The following is a 13,740-nucleotide window of genomic DNA, read 5'->3' as shown; positions in this document are numbered from 1 at the left end:
AAGCAATCTTGAGAAAGAAAAACGGAGCTGGAGGAATCAGACTCCCTGACTTCAGGCTATACTACAAAGGTACAGTAATCAAGACAGTATGGTACTGGCACGAAAACAGAAATATAGATCAATGGAACAGGATAGAAAGCCCAGAGATAAATCCACGCACATATGGTCACCTTATCTTTGATAAAGGAGGCAAGAATATACAATGGGGAAAAGACAGCCTCTTCAATAAGTGGTGCTGGGAAAACTGGACAGCTACATGCAAATGAATGAAATTAGAACACTCCCTAACACCGTACACAAAAATAAACTCCAAATGGATTAAAGACCTTAATGTAAGGCCAGACACTATAAAACTCTTAGAGGAAAACATAGGCAGAACACTCTATGACATAAATCACAGCAAGATCCTTTTTGACCCACCTCCTAGAGGAATGGAAATAAAAACAAAAGTAAACAACTGGGACCTAATGAAACTTAAAAGCTTTTGCACAGCAAAGGAAACCATAAACAAGATGAAAAAACAACCCTCAGAATGGGAGAAAATATTTGCAAACAAAGCTACTGACAAAGGATTAATCTCCAAGATATACAAGCAGCTTATGCAGTTCAATATCAAAAACACAAACAAACCAATCCAAAAATGGGCAGAAGACCTAAATAGACATTTCTCCAAAGAAGATACACAGATTGCCAATAAACACATCAAAGGATGCTCAACATCACTAATCATTAGAGAAATGCAAATCAAAACTACACTGAGGTATCACCTCACACTGGTCAGAATGGCCATCACCAAAAAATCTACAAACAATAAATGCTGGAGAGGGTGTGGAGAAAAGGGAACCCTCTTGCACTTTTGGTGGGAATGTAAATTGATACAGCCACTATGGAGAACGGCGTGGAGGTTCCTTAAAAAACTAAAAATAGAACTACCATACGACCCAGCATTCCCACTACTGGGCATATACCCTGAGAAAACCATAATTCAAAAAGAGTCATGAACCACAATGTTCATTGCAGCACTATTTACAATAGCCAGGAAATGGAAGCAACCTAAGTGTCCATCGACAGATGAATGGATAAAGAAGATGTGGCACATATATACAATGGAATTTTATTCAGCCATAAAAAGAAGCGAAATTGAGTTATTTGTAGTGAGGTGGATGGACCTAGAGTCTGTCATACAGAGTAAAGTAAGTCAGAAAGAGAAAAACAAATACCGTATGCTAACACATATATATGGAATCTAAAAAAAAATTTTAAATGTTTCTGAAGAACCTAGGGGCAGGACAGGAGTAAAGACGCAGATGTAGAGAATGGACTTGAGGACACAGGGAGGGGGGAAGGGTAAGCTGGGATGAAGTGAGAGAGTGGCATGGACATATATACACTACCAAACGTAAAATAGATAGCTAGTGGGAAGCAGCCGCATAGCATAGGGAGATCAGCTCAGTGCTTTGTGACCACCTAGAGGGGTGGGATAGGGAGGGTGGAAGGGAGACGCAAGAGGGAGGAGGTATGGGGATATATGTATACTTGTAGCTGATTCACTTTGTTATACAGCAACAACTAACACAACAATGTTTAAAAGCAATTATACTCCAATAAAGATGTTAAAAAAAATTTTTTTTTAATGTGGTAGGGGTGGTGGTTTTAAAAGCATTGCTACAAAGGCAGTTCACTTGGGAGTAGGACAGGATACTCATGCTGTCATTCATTATGGCGTGTTTATAAACTTTAAAACAGTTTCCATATATTTAAGCACTACCATACCTTATTTGAATTATGGATGGAACTCTTTAAAAACTTCCCATGTTACTTTGATTAATTGATTCAGAAATTTACAACCAAAGAGGAGGAAAATAATCATCAGGTCCAATTAATCTCAAATATCCCCAGTTATAAGAGGGAAACTACAGGGAAAATATTTTTATGTTTCTGCACAGTCAGAGCTTTGTGAGCATTTTTACTGGAATGTGGGACCTGAGCTAAACGATAAGCCTGAGAAGTTAAATTATGACTAGATAGATAGATTTACCTGCAGAGAGATTTACCTCCCCAGAGGTATGTGATTACATTTTCCAGAAGTGGGGATGGGGAGAGGGGGCTGAGACCCCACTCTATGGAGACGTTCCCGGGGCTGTAAAGCTGGAGACACTAGTCTGACATATATTACTTACATATATTACTCTGACATATACTACTTTCCAAAGCATAAGAACCCAAGATCCTTCTCAAGTTGAATTGTTTACATTAAGGAGATAGGATGTCTCTCCCTCTCTCAGAGGAAAGAAGGGAGACAGCTGTCCCTCTCCTATATAATCATCCAGATTCATATTTTTTAGATTCCTCACCTATAATGTAGACCAAGTATAGGATGACAACTTGTTCCCATTGTGTCAGCCTGGAAAGAGGAAATTAGGGCATGGGAAACCAGTGCAATAACTTTTGTAAGTAAATAATAACCTGTTTCTGCTCCAGAAACCTCACATTTGTATTCAGGATAATATTAATAAATATAGTTATTAAAAACTTTAAGAGTGAGCTCAGACATGTATTATTAAAAAATATATATTCCAGGTCAACTCCTCCCTCTCCCCCAAATTCTAACTTGGTAAGTCCAGGTACCCAAGAATTTGTATTTGAACAGCTGCTTCAGATGATCCTTATCAGACTTATTTGGGGACCACTGCACTGGTCCAAGACCCAGGAATAAAAAGTGCTTCTTACAGAAGACCAATCTGCCTCTGCTAGCATGCTTTCTTAAGTTCAGTTATTGTAAACCCACATCCCCCCATTTTTTGATAGTAAGTGGATTTAAGGATACAAATTTTTTTTTAGTGTAAACTTCAGGATAAAATTGAAGGTTGACACATCTCTGGTTGTTCTTTATTATCCTTGCAGACCCCTTTGGGTTTGTTTTTTTTTTTTTAAATAAATACACCATTAAAATCATCAGATCTTCTGGAATCTTTAGTGTGACAAACACTTTTACTGACCCAACCTGTGGTTTCAGTATGCTACCAAAACTTCGCGGACTTTTGCATTCTCTTCAGTTATCGTTCTCATAATCCCCTTACACATATATTGCTTTACAGTTTACAAGATGCTTTTACATTAATTGTCCCATTTGATTCTCACTAATCTTTGGAAATGAACAGGAATTGTTAGGAGTTGTATTACCTATATAAATTTGAAATATATACTATTTCAAAATAATGAGAAATGAGATGTGAGACGGTTGAAATTCAGTATACATCTGGGACAAAAGTTGTCCGTAAGCCATGCTGTTGAGGCACTTTTAATTGAAAGGGAATCTCTTTGTTGTCGTGACATCAGCAGCTAACAAATAACAGGCATTATATCAGAGATCACTTGGACGTATTGAGGGTGACTTCTTCCAAGTGCATAGAAACTACTGCCCATTCCTGCCTCAGCTCCTGATAATTTTTTTTAACCAAAAGGTAAATATAAATATACAGGTAACTGCATTAAGAAAAAAAAGTCTGGTTTCTTTCTTTCTTTTCTTTTAATTAATTAATTTATTTTTTGGCTGCGTTGGGTCTTCATTTCTGCGCACGGGCTTTCTCTAGTTGCGGCGAGTGGGGCTACTCTTCCTTGTGGTGCGCAGGCTTCTCATTGCGGTGGCTTCTCTTCTTGTGGAGCATGGGCTCTAGGCGCACAGGCTTCAGTAATTGTGGCACTCGGGCTCAGTAGTTGTGGCTTGCAGACTCCGTAGTTGTGGCTCACGGGCTTAGTTGCTCTGCGGTGCATGGGATCTTCCCGGACCAGGGCTCAAACCCGTGTCCCCGGCATTGGCAGGTAGATTCTTAACCACTGCACCACCAGGGAAGTACCAAAAGTCTGTTTTCAAACTGTGTTTTTCAAATGCCTTTGAGTCCTTTAAATATTAAATAAGCATAGACCTTTATACCTTTACATTTTTCAAAGCACTTTCACACTTACCTAATTTAATTCTTAACAACCACATATGATATATATAAAATAACCACCTTTTATGGATGAGGAAATAGACTCTGAGAGAAGGCCCAAGGCCACGTACACAGGAAGTGTGTACGATTTTAGGACCTCGGGTCTGATGTTCCTCCTGTGATAAGGCACTAAGATTATGATGAAAAACCAATAAGGTGTGTGTTCTGCTTAAAGTATCATGAGCCCAGAAATTTCCAAGTATTTAAATATATCATTTTCTAAAGTCTCAGGCTCTTGAGAACCTGTGCTCAGAGGAGGCCAGGGTAGAATGCTGGTTATGAGCTCATGTCACTAGTGTGAGGCACTGTTATGTGACCCAAATAAAGGGAATGCTGTGATGATTAACTTAATAGCAATTCCTAAAAGACCATGCCCCTCGCTGATACTAATTTATCCACATACATTTATTAGGCACATTTCATAAAATTCATCGTGGCAATAATGATAACAAAATATTGATCATTGTTATAGAATCCATTTAGATGCAAAAAAGATAACTATTGGACTTCCCTAGTGGTCTAGTGGCTAAGATTCTGCGCTTCCACTGCAGGTGGCGCAGGTTCGATCCCTGGTCAGGGAAGTTCCGCATGCTGCGTGGTGTGGCCCAAAAGAAAAGAAAAATTAAAATTAACCAAAAAAAGATAACTGTTAAGATTAACGTTCTAGTCAAAAGGGCAAAATTTTTACTCTATCCGTTGTGTAGAATAATTTCTCAAACTATGACTTCAAACTATATTCAGAGTCCCTTCAGAATTCATTTCAATAAGCTTTACATCTGCCTTTTCTTTGTCTAACATACCCGTTCTTTTCATAACCCAGGATCTTCAGCGGCAGGCTGGAACACTGGAAACCGAAGCTGTCCTCCACTGCTCAGGCCTCCACGCCGTCAGCGGGCCTGCCTTTCTCGTGGTTTAACGAAAGCCGGAAAGGATCCTATTCCTTCAGGAACCTGCCTGCATCTGCAAGTCCCCTTCAGCCTTCTCCTGAAACTCTAATTTCAGATAAAAAGGGGTCTAAGGTAGAAAACACATGGATTAAAAAAGCAAACAAGAAAACCCCCAATCCTTCCTCCTCTTCGATCTTTGGAAAGCATTCTCAACTCGTGTGTATACTCTGGGTCCGAGAAACCAATGTGATAACACTGCAGTAAACAATGCATGGTATTTCTTGTGTGGGGGAGGAAGAAAGCCTCATTTAACCATCACCTTCTTTAATACCGTTCCATTCTAGATTGTACGTTAATCTTTGATTTGCCTGTCTTTTCACATACTGCTGCTTAATCTCAGTTTGACAGTCAAGCCATGCTGGGAAAGATGCATTTGAATCATGGAACAGTATGATAGATCTGTTTACCAAGTATTCCACTTTAAATTACATTACAAAACTATTTTTGCTGTGCTCTTCAAGATTTACTGGAAAACAAATAAATTTGGGACTGAATATGTGTTCAGTATATCTAAATGAAATTCTTTCAAACAAACCAATGCTGACATAGCACCCTTACTTATTTCTTCTTTTAAATCAAACTTCCATGTTGATAAACTGTTACAATTCTATCACCAAAGTTTTTTAACTTTAGCGGAATGAGGAATTATATGCTTATTTGTTTTTAAATGCACGATGGTTATTTCCAGCATGACGCTGCAAACCTTACCTAACATTTTATTGAAACACATACGGTGGCTAACTTTCACATGTTGTTTGGTCTCCTTTTATCAATGTTCACTTTTCTTTCTCAAACAGAAACCTGTGATTAATGTTAACTTGAATTTAATTCTTTTCTTGAGGTCAACAGCTCATAAGGTTTCGACAGAATTTGGGGTCATATCTCCAATGACAATGTCAAATGGTAATGTGCTGTGTTAAATGCTCACCTGCTTAAATGTTTTACTAGCCTAGCTCCTTGTGCTCTGATTTCGTCTCCTTTTCTGAAGTTTTAGCAAACTTGGCGTTTGTTTGGTACTGAATTCTCTAGCCTCTGGCATGGTATTTATTCTTGACAACCAGCTAAACCCAGTGCAAGTGAACCTAATGGAAAACTAACAGTCCGGTTCCTGAGGAAGGGGAATAGGAAACAAGATGGTGTTGGTCAGGTGCTTAGAGCTCCAGGAAAGCCAGTCCTTCTAGAATTATTAGCAAAAGAAGTTCTGGAAGCAGAAGGCCACTTCGGTCTTGAAACATTTTCAGTCTTGGATCTGAGAAATCTAAATGTTGTTTGAATAGATTCTACCATTATCTTGCACTGGATGTGAATTCATTTGACTTTAATATCCACTGAACATTTTAATGAAATTCTGGGGAAGTTTTACGTACACACCCTCAACCTCCCCAACCCCCAGGTGATTATTTGGAAATGTGTTTCTGTCCGTGCTGCAGCCTCTTTGGTACTCCGTTGGTGCTGTGCAAGAGTTGTATTTTAAGCATGTGACTACTAGTGTAATGGCAGACTGTGACCTACCCCAGAACTCATCATCTTGAAGGTTACATCCAGGAGAGGATCTGCCATCTCTCACAGTATTTATCACGGCCAACAGCAAGCGATCCTTCCCAGGGGGTGCTCAAGCTACCTTTCTAATATGGATTGCCATCTGTTGCTAATAACTCAGGCTCACCACCCCATCTTGTATTTTTACTTTGTTACTTATCACGATTAGGGTCAAAGAAGATAAGCTTATTAATATTACCCCTCTGAGCAGTTGCAGAGGATAATGAATGCTGTACCCTTGAAGAGAGGTTGAAGAATCATTTCTCTAAGACATCTATCCTTTCATGTGATGGAGAAAGCACCCAGAATTCCCTATCCAGCGCAGAAGGCACAGTGTTCTCAACCACTGCCGGGTGAAGGTCACCAAACCAAATATGAATCTCTTCTAAGATTACTTAAAAAGAACCTTTCCAGAACTTGCAAACATACCTACCTCTGGTCCACTCACTATTCTCATTTAACAGTGAGCTTTATTTGTTTTTTCAGAATTTTACCTTCAATGATGACTTCAGTCCCAGCAGTACCAGTTCAGCAGACCTGAGCGGCCTGGGAGCAGAACCCAAAACACCTGGGCTCTCTCAGTCCTTGGTGCTCTCATCAGATGAGGTACATGCACGGCACTGACGACAGAGCTGCTTTCTCAGATCATACATTTTACCGATGAACTATCACCAGGGAAAATGTTTTTAGGCAGATTTTGCATATCAATCCTCATGATTTCGCTCCCTCTCTGTCTCAACATGGAAGCAAAGTACTATTTCTGAGCCCCTTTAAGCTGTCTAGGGACCTCCTCAGCCTTTCTTTGATATAAATGGGATGACTATCAACAGAGGGCTGGGGATGGGAGGCTGGGCACTGGAGAGCAGCAATAGGGAACGGCCCAGAAATCCCAAGGGAGGGAATTCCCTGGAGGCCCAGTGGTTAGGACTCCGTGCTTCCACTGCAGGGGGGCCCGGGTTTGATCCCTGCCTGGGGAACTAAGATCCTGCAAGCTGCGAGGTGCGGCAAAAAAAAAAAAAAAAAAAAAAAGAAATCTCGAGGGAGTTTACAGACGATCCATCCCCCTCCTCCCTCACCTTTTTCACCATCCCTGATGTTCCCTCTGAGTGGGGAGTGGCCCCTGATTGAGAATCACCGAAGTGGAGAGGGAGAGGTGCAGTTGTGATAAGGAAGGAAAACAAGGGGAGAACCACTTACTTAGAAGCCAGGGTCAAGTGTGCATTACAATGGATTCTCAGGAGATATAATGTGTACAGGAGGGCAGAAGAGTACACTGGTGATTGACTTAGTGCTCCAAGAGATAAGTAGAAGAAAGAAATACCAGTACTGGGAGCGGGGGTGGGGCTGGGGAGAAGCGCTGTAAGTAGAGATATATTCACCCTAAATATTTGTTCTTAGTTATTTCTAACGTGATTTTTGCTTTGTAAAACGTTTTTTCCCCTTAAATTCTTCTGCCCATATTCTTTAGGCTTGGCGTGATTTTAATTGTATTAAAACTTTGTACTGTACATGTGTGTCTCCTGTTCCTGTAACACTTTTCTTTTTGGTTCCTTTGTTGCTCTCTCACTCAGAGCCTGGATATGATAGATGATGAGGTGAGCTCTCAGTGGGCTGTGTGTGGTGGCTGACATGGTATTGTCTGACATTTCTTTTCTTTCTTTGCAAATGATTTAAAATCAAACAAGACAAGAAACTTTCCTCTGTAGTGGAGGGTTTCCTCGTGTTAAATAGTTACACTCTCTGCGCTTGTCTACGTCTTAGTTGAAAAGACATTCAAGAGGATCTCCAGATTCCACCTCCAGAGTCCCTTGCTGTGTCTCCCATCACCATTACCCTGACGCAGCCCATTGTGTTTCACCTCCTTTGCCTTCATCTCAGCTTCCCCATCCCCTCCTCTGTGTTCCCTGCACGGTCACTGAGGTGACTCCTGTCTCTCCTCCCAGATTTATCATTGCCTTCATCTCCTCTCAGCTTAGTGGTTCTAGGAACCAAGCTGCCCTTTGCACTATTCATAGCAATGTCCTGCCTTGGACAGAGCCTGGGATTTGGAATAAACCAGTAAATGCTGAGCTCCACCACTTACTAGCTGCGTGATACTGGACAGATCTGTAGACTTTCTGGGCCTCACTTGCCTCGTTTATTAAAAGTAATTATGGAAATTACCTGTCCTACCTTCCTCACAGGTTTGCTTGCTGCTCAAGTGAAATATAATGGCTGTGAAATTTCCCCTAAGAATGCTTGAGGACTTAATGCTCTCCCCTTCTAAGTAAAAGATATACCTCAGTATTTTTAAATGTATCTTTACATATCTCTGATGTCTTAGCAGAGGATCAGTGCAGAGTGATGCATTACATATAGAGATTAATGATGTATTCGTTTTCTGCATCTGATAATCTTTCCATAGTGTTTTAATGTAAAACCTTGCAACACTGGAGTGTATTTTTCAGTTTTAAACTTCCTACATTAAAATGCTTTGTTTGGGGGAATTTTTAAATTTCCAGATACCTAAACAAAATGTAGAGTTAATAACTTTGTGTGTGTTATACATACAGCTAGAACCATTCGTTTACTTTATGGTTTAAAAACAAGTGTGGCTCCAGTAGGCAAGAAATGGCTTTTGATAGCATCACATGCCATACTGAGCTACAGCTTCTCGGTCCTTTAACAACCCTGCGTAACATTCCTACCTCAGATTCTTGATGACGGACAGTCTCCCAAACACAGTCAGTGTCTGAATCGGGCCGTTCGTGAATGGAGCGTGCAGCAGGTTTCTCACTGGCTAATGAGCCTAAATCTGGAGCAGTATGTCTCTGAATTCAGTGCCCAAAACATCACTGGAGAGCAACTCCTGCAGTTGGATGGAAATAAACTTAAGGTAAAGAATTATATGTTTGTGTTAGGTTACCAAGTATAATTTGTATTACACATAGCGCCTAAAACGTTTCCATTAGGTGAGAGCATCCTGCATATCTGAGAGGTAGTTCTCCCCCACAGTTAGCAGAAAGGACCTTAAATGATTTCTGAGTGGTAAAGGAAGTTTCGGAAAGTCATCGGGTTCTGAATCAAACAGTAGTAGGCTGTTGAGCAGGAGAGCTAGAGGCTCACTCCATTGCTTCCGCCAAGCAACACATGGTCCATGTATTAACTCTACTTACTTCCTGTGTAGTATGAGTTTTAATAATGGCCGATGTGGACTCTCCCATGACATTAGAGTTAAAACCCAGGTCCATGAATCTTCCCTTTTTTTAACTCATTGCTCCCCCCACCCTCACTCTTCCCTGCATACCACTCAAAAACCGGGACTGCGTTCTCCCCAGAACTTTCTTCCCCCACCAAGTGCAGGCCGTGCCCTCCCTCCCCTGTCCTGGCGCTCTCATTTTCACCTGTCCAGTCCATCTCCTTTAGAGCCTGAGGTGGCACCTACCCCTGTGGAAAAAGGGCAAAAGGAGCTCACAGCCAGCCTGCCACCCCCAACCTCGGCCCCCTGCTGGGCTGACGGGCAGATGAGTAGCTCTTGACAGTCTTGAAAAGGTTAGAGATCAATCAATAGCCTGTGAATATGAAGGCCCATTGACAAGGCTGTCCCTGTTGGGGAGATGGATGCATCCCGCTGTTGATTCTGAAGGTCATGAAACGTGTAAAGTACGCAACCAACTCCCCTTATTCTGAATCCCAAGCTCATCGAGCAGCCTCCTCGTTATGACCAGACTTCCTTTATAGGTCTGCCGCCTACAGGGAGAGCACGGCTAATCATGCCGACATGAGCATTCTGGTCCCAAAGACATTTTTGGTCTTCATTGTAAATGAATACATTGGCAGAAAGGAAGCCACTTCGATTCCTCCTGCCCTTCTTGGAACCCTCCGTGGCAGCAGGTGCCCACTCCTATCTTTTGAAAATATCAATGGGTTTAGCAATACTTTTGGCTGTAAATGTCTACAGCCCAAAGGTTGGAGAAGCAGAATTGTGCCCTTTTTCCATTCACTGACCCATTAATTACCAGTTCAGAAAGCATTTACTTGCTGAGGTTTAGGAGGTACTGTGCTAGGGACTTCAAAGTATAAAAGAACAAATAAAGCTCAGCCCCACAGTATGTAGATTTTTGGCAAATGTAATCATCTCTTCCTCAGTTTCTACCTCTTTGATTATGTTTGCATTAGTTCTTGAGTTTGAACATCTTGTGCTGTCAGCCTCATCATAAGCAGAGAGGTCATTGGTTTTCAAATTCAGTTTGTTTATGTGTTTCCTTCTTAGGCTCTTGGCATGACATCATCCCAGGACCGAGCAGTGGTCAAAAAAAGACTCAAAGAAATGAAAATGTCTCTAGAGAAGGCTCGGAAGGCCCAAGAGAAAATAGAAAAACAAAGAGAAAAGCTGAGGAGGAGGGAACAAGAGCAAATGCAGAGGAAGTCTAAAAAGACGGAGAAGATGGCAGCTGCCACAGAGGGTGCTGGTGAGCAGTGACACACACAGAGAAGTTTCCACCTCTTCCTGCCCTGCTCTCCTCCGGAGGATGAAGAAGAAACTGATGACAGGGGTAATGTGCTCTAGGCAGACTGGGGAACTGTGTGTTTAATAACTGCATTTTCTGCATTAATAGAGTACACTCACTCTTAACCTACTGAAATAATCCCAAGCCACCCTTGGTTTAGTAACAAACCAAGGATCTCATTTGTGAGAGGTGCAAAGTAGCAGTGTTTCTCTCTTCTTTGTGTTGGGTGGGTGGTGTCACTTGAAGGACCAGTGTGATCCTGCTCAACAAGAGCATGACACACCGTGGCATTGTCCATGGAACGCCATGCATTTTCAATATGGGATCCTGAAACTGAGCAATGGCACGTATCTGCATGGCCGAGAACACCGCTCTGCCATGAGATCTGGGCTGCAGAATCTACTCCGGTGTGTGGCAAAGGTTCCCCCTCGTTTCTGTGTCTGGACGCTGAGACAACCCCGCTGTGGAAATGTGGGTGCTCTTTGCCTACTGTGGCAAAAAGCAAGCAAACTGTGCTGCCTGCTGGGCATTGGGAAGAGAGAAAAGAATTACACTTATTTGTTAACCCCAGAAGGAAGCAAAAGCCTTAAGAATGTGGATGTAGGCATTACCTTGGGGTTCTGAGGGTAACATTTATCCTCCAGATTTAGCCAAACAAAGAAAAATTCAGACGTTAGTGCGGCCATGGGATATTGGGATCTGTTGTTTACTTTGCTACTGCTGCGTGTTCAGTATTTCAGCAGCACCGACACACACAACACAGTTCCTTTTCTCCCCAACAAATTGAACAGAAAATTGATTTTTAAGGAAACCAACATTTTCGGGTTTCCTCTCCTGGGGAACATTCTGGCTGGTCTTCAGCCTGACTATGACACAATCAGGAACTCATCACGTATTTTCTACTCAAGATTTCCCAAGTGGTCTCAGTTAGACTTTTAACAAATGTACTTTTAAGAAAAATAGAAATACCAGTTAGAGAAAAGTTAGATTTGAATAACATTCGACCAGAGAAGCAATTTTATTGAGCACACAGCATGTTCCCATAAAGGAGAGCTGTCAGTTATATTTTAGAGATGTTTTGAATGGTTTTTCTGAGCCGTTCTCTTTCATTCTTTGGAGATCTCCACTTCACAGTTAAAGTTTGTTTAAGACGGTACACATGATGCAGGCTGGCAGTGCAGGCGGTTATACTTATTTTAAAGCCAGTATTAAGGATTTCAGTGTTTCATCCAACTAATTCAAGTGCAGGAGAGTGGGGCAGAAGGAGGAGAAAATAAACTCATCTTGAGAAATTTCAAATGATGGATTTTTTGTTGTCATTGTTGTTGTTGTTTTGCTTTTTATGCTCATGCATCTGGTTCTCTTTGCTGCATTGGCTGCAAAAATGAGGTCATCCACTTTCCAGAGGACGAGTTTCAAAATAAGAGTTGAGGCCAGACCAATCCTTGGACAAGTATTTTACTTCCTTTCCTTCGGTTTTTTGGGGCAGGGGGGTGGTCTCTGTCCTTGTCTTCCACTGGAAATGTTCTATACGCAGAGCTTAGGGGAAGGCTTTTGAAGGTTACAAGTAACAGATAACATAAAGGGGCTTCTTCCCATATAGCTCCATCTCCTATTTTGAAGCATTGTGATGTTTTTTTTTTTTTTTTTTTTGCTTGTCTGAATATCCAAAATCTGAAATTGTCTAAACTAGAAATTTATAATCTTGTTCTTCCCTAAGGCTTGTTTCCTTTTCAGTGACAGAGTGTTGTCTGTTACGCTTCAGTTCCTTTCTCACTAGGTATATAGATCATTCATTTGTTCCTCAGAAACATCGGTATAAAGTAACATTGTGTTTTACAATTATCAAAGCCACTACCTATTTTTTTCTATCGTCATTTGGGGTATGATAATGAAACTCCATACTGGAATCTCTATTAATATTTTGAGATAGGTGGTGCTTTGCTATTTATTAATATCATGGGAAACCAGGAACCACTATCAATGAACTACAGAATTCAGCAAATCTTTTCAATACTAAAAGACTAACTTAGTCAAAATCTGGTAATGCTAGTGCTTGCTATTGTAAATTTTTGCCATTTTTACTTATCTTTGGGGAAAAAAAGTGATCTGGATCACACTGGAAGTTTCACTGTATTCATTTTAAGAGTGGAAATAGAAGGATGATTTATGTTGTTATGTTTACACTTTGGTAATATTTGAAAACGGAAGTATATACTGGAAATGTGTATAAGTCTGTCTCTGCACATAATTTATGATCTATTATATTGCATTTTTAGATGTCTTAGAAGTATTGTTCTTTATTTTAACTTTATTTATACACTTCCAATGTTTAGATCAACAACCGACAATATTATAAATCAAATTCTTATTCCTCAAATCATTTAGTTTGTAGTATAACAGTTTTGATTTTTTAAGTTAAATTATAGTAATTTTAGGTCTTAATGAGTTATTTTAACATTACTAATTAAAACTGCTGAAATTGATTTGATTGTCCAACAAAGGATAAAGCGTAAACAGATTGATAAAAGGATATGAAAACAAAGTGAAGGACCTCAGATCTTGTGAACATTTTGTTTTCCTGTTATTTCCTTTATTGACTCTGGTGCATGATGCCTAATTGAGGTTCCAGTGTCTTACACAATCCTAACTTTAACGCTAGTGGTTGGTTTTCAGTATCCTTACAATTTAGCCCAGAATTTTTGCTTCATGAACGTTACAGACTTTGTAGTTTTTTTATTTATCAGAAAATGAATGAAAAGGGAATATCTG

At 40.6% G+C, this 13,740-nt stretch overlaps 1 protein-coding gene across 5 annotated transcripts in view; it reads left to right on the top strand.

Annotated features, from left to right (window-relative positions):
• PPP1R9A (protein phosphatase 1 regulatory subunit 9A) overlaps positions 1 to 10,940 on the top strand; it is a 286,952-nt gene extending 276,012 nt beyond the window's left edge. Inside the window, exons 12-15 of one of the 5 annotated variants that reach the window (XM_068550631.1) lie at positions 6,965 to 7,084; positions 8,050 to 8,073; positions 9,171 to 9,353; positions 10,731 to 10,940. In XM_068550631.1, the coding sequence (XP_068406732.1) occupies positions 6,965 to 7,084; positions 8,050 to 8,073; positions 9,171 to 9,353; positions 10,731 to 10,940 (537 nt within the window). Of the gene's footprint in view, positions 1 to 4,812; positions 5,126 to 6,964; positions 7,085 to 8,049; positions 8,074 to 9,170; positions 9,354 to 10,730 lie in introns of all 5 variants that reach the window. The other 4 variants (XM_068550629.1, XM_068550628.1, XM_068550632.1 and 1 more) reach the window with 4 other exon arrangements.
• The last annotated feature ends 2,800 nt before the right edge of the window (positions 10,941 to 13,740 follow it).

Source organism: Eschrichtius robustus, chromosome 8 (assembly GCF_028021215.1).
Source record: "Eschrichtius robustus isolate mEscRob2 chromosome 8, mEscRob2.pri, whole genome shotgun sequence".
Classification (NCBI taxonomy): domain Eukaryota; kingdom Metazoa; phylum Chordata; class Mammalia; order Artiodactyla; family Eschrichtiidae; genus Eschrichtius; species Eschrichtius robustus.
This window is presented reverse-complemented; position numbering and strand designations above follow the sequence as displayed.